The sequence below is a fragment of the Anopheles aquasalis genome, chromosome 2 (assembly GCF_943734665.1).
Source record: "Anopheles aquasalis chromosome 2, idAnoAquaMG_Q_19, whole genome shotgun sequence".
Lineage (NCBI taxonomy): Eukaryota > Metazoa > Arthropoda > Insecta > Diptera > Culicidae > Anopheles > Anopheles aquasalis.
The window spans coordinates 73,838,147-73,840,646 of record NC_064877.1 but is presented as its reverse complement, the minus strand read 5'-3'; the positions used below and the strand labels follow the sequence as shown (position 1 = coordinate 73,840,646).

General features: G+C 53.3%; 1 protein-coding gene across 9 annotated transcripts in view; it reads right to left on the bottom strand.

The window, feature by feature from the left end:
- Positions 1–2,500, bottom strand: part of LOC126573012 (voltage-dependent L-type calcium channel subunit beta-1) — a 117,078-nt gene that overhangs the window by 6,211 nt on the left and 108,367 nt on the right. For 7 of the 9 annotated variants that reach the window (XM_050232777.1, XM_050232780.1, XM_050232782.1 and 4 more), the window contains one exon: positions 1,521–2,409. In XM_050232777.1, coding sequence (XP_050088734.1) covers positions 1,685–2,409 — 725 coding nt within the window. In that variant the 3' untranslated portion in view covers positions 1,521–1,684. Of the gene's footprint in view, positions 233–697; positions 2,410–2,500 lie in introns of those variants that run through there. The other 2 variants (XM_050232785.1, XR_007607980.1) reach the window with 2 other exon arrangements.

Sequence of the window (2,500 nt, the reverse complement as noted above, 5' to 3'; positions counted from 1 at the left end):
GATCGTGATTGCGCGGGACTGTGGAGGCGATAAAATAATATGTGGCAGCTGACGCACCACGCTACCACGACTAAGGTTGCAGGAGGAAGAAGGAACGTAACGAGAGCTATAGTAACGCGACATGCCTAAGACGGAGTAAAGGAGTAAAGTTGAGGCTACTTCCTGGCTCACGAACACTGCAGCAGGTTTTTGGGAAGGGAAGAACTCTAGAAAAACTCGGACAGGATAAGATCTAGAAAAAAAACAAACAAACAAGACACAAATATAGGAATAAGCGTACTAAGAAAACACGGAACGAAAGGAAAATGGATTACTTTCACTAACACGCTTAGGGTTGTGACGAGGTAATTAGTATTGTAACAGTAAGATCAATAGTACCACGAAGAAAGTGTCAATGAGAAGTGGACTAAACGATATACGTTAATGAACAAGCTGCAAAACTTGAACCAAAACCACAAACAAAGTTTACAAAGTGTCTTTTGTTTTTCAATCGAAATAGATAATCAATTTGCTTGTGGCGTGAAGTGAAGTGTTTTGCTAAAGTGGCTCAAACAAAATGGCAAATAGAACACTAACAACATTGGTGTCACTGCATTTAACAGAAAAAAAAGAAAACAAAGAAAAAAAAAATACAAAAACAAACAACAAAACAATCTAGAAAACGTGCCTATGGAAGATGCAAACAGCATCAAGGTAAGTAACCGATCGCAGACTGGATAATTAGAATTTAAAAGATAAGGTTTGGGCAGAGGCAGAGAGAAAGAGGGACAGACAGAGCGCAAGGAAGCGAAAGAGAGCGAAAGGTAGCACAGTGTCGTACGGAAAAAAGGACCAGGAGCGAAAACGGCGGACAAGGGTTCTCTGGTGGTCGACAATGGATACCGGAAGAGGTTCACTGACACTGACGTCAGGCAACATGCATGCACCTACATCAAACAGAACAACAGAAGAATGGCGATAGTCCTCAATAACCCTAGCAGCACACCTATAGGAATCGGATCAGGATGACGAGCCGCACCGCAGCAGGAACGGGGTTTCGAGCGCTCGAGAATGTCGGCTGGCAGGATGGCTGACTGGCTGGCTGGCTGGCTGGCGATGCGCGTGATGGCAAGGATACGGCGGTCCATTCTACCTTGTGTGTACATGTGTTCGTGTATGTGTTTGTGGCTGTATGTTTGAAGGGAATTTATGTTGCGATGCGCGTGCACAATAGAGATGACACAACACATCCCGCGAATCTGGTGCCCCTGGAAGAGCGTTGAGTGGCATTTGTACTTGTTTGTGTGTCCGTGTCCGTGTGTAGGTGTGTTTATGTGGGTGTGCAGGCGTTAGTGTGGATATTTGGTGTGTCGTCAGTAGTGGTGGTGGTGGTGGTCTAGTAGAACTCATCGTATTCGAATCCATCGTCCTCTTCTTCGCTGTCCGGTACGAGCTTTCGCTCGTCCAGCGACTCCCGGTCCGCCCGTTCGATGTCCTCCTCCTCGTCCTCCTCATCCTCTTCGTCCTCCTCTTCACCTTCGTCTTCCTCCTCGACATCTTCTACGGTGCGGCCACGGCCCAGCTTGCGCAGCATCGTTCGCTGACCCGTCTCGACGGTCTCGGTGCGCTCGGTGCCAGTGCCCTCCACGCCACCGTCATGGCCACCGCCGACATCATCCTGATCCCATCCCTATATCCACGATTCCTACATGGCGTTCAGTACCCTTCTATTGTTACCGCCGCCACGGTGCGGACTGTAGTCGTCCCGGTCCCGGTCTCGCTCGGGCATACCGCGACGCACCGACGACGGGCCACCGACGACGCTGGTGGCCGCCACCAGCTGCCGCGGTCCACCCTGGACCGCGTACCCCCGGTTCAGCTCACGATCACGCTCCCGGTCTCGATCTCGATCGCGATCCCGCTCACGGTCCCGATCACGGTCCCGGTCCCGGTCGCGCTCTCGTTCGCGTATCAGCTCGCCATGGTCCAGCATGTCGCTGCTGAGATTGTGCGCCCTGGCGTGGGCAGCGCTGCTCCCACTACTGCTACTCGCCCCCAGCCCTCCCAGTTGGCCGACGCCTCGCAGGTCCCGCGGATCGCGCACATCTCTCAGGTCGCGCATGTCGCGACTGTCCCCGCGCACCATCCCCCCACCACGGTCACTTCCACCGCCACCGATACCCCCACTGCCCGATCCACCACCACCGCCACCACCGTACTCGGGGCCGTAACCGCGCTCGTTCAGCAGATCGTCATCGTTGATGTCGTAGTGCAGCATGTCGCGCTCCCGGGCGTGAAGCCGCTCCCGGTCCCGCTCCCGATCACGCTCGATGCGATCCAGCCGGTCCCGGTCGCGGTTGTCGCCGTGCCGGTTCGAGGGTTGCCGTCTACTACCACTACTACTATTACTATTGTGATGATATGATGCACCTAGAACGGACACACGGTAGAGAGAAAGAGAAGAAAAAGGGGAAGATACACACCAGAAAACAGTGAGTTTCGTGGGTGGCAGAGGGATGGC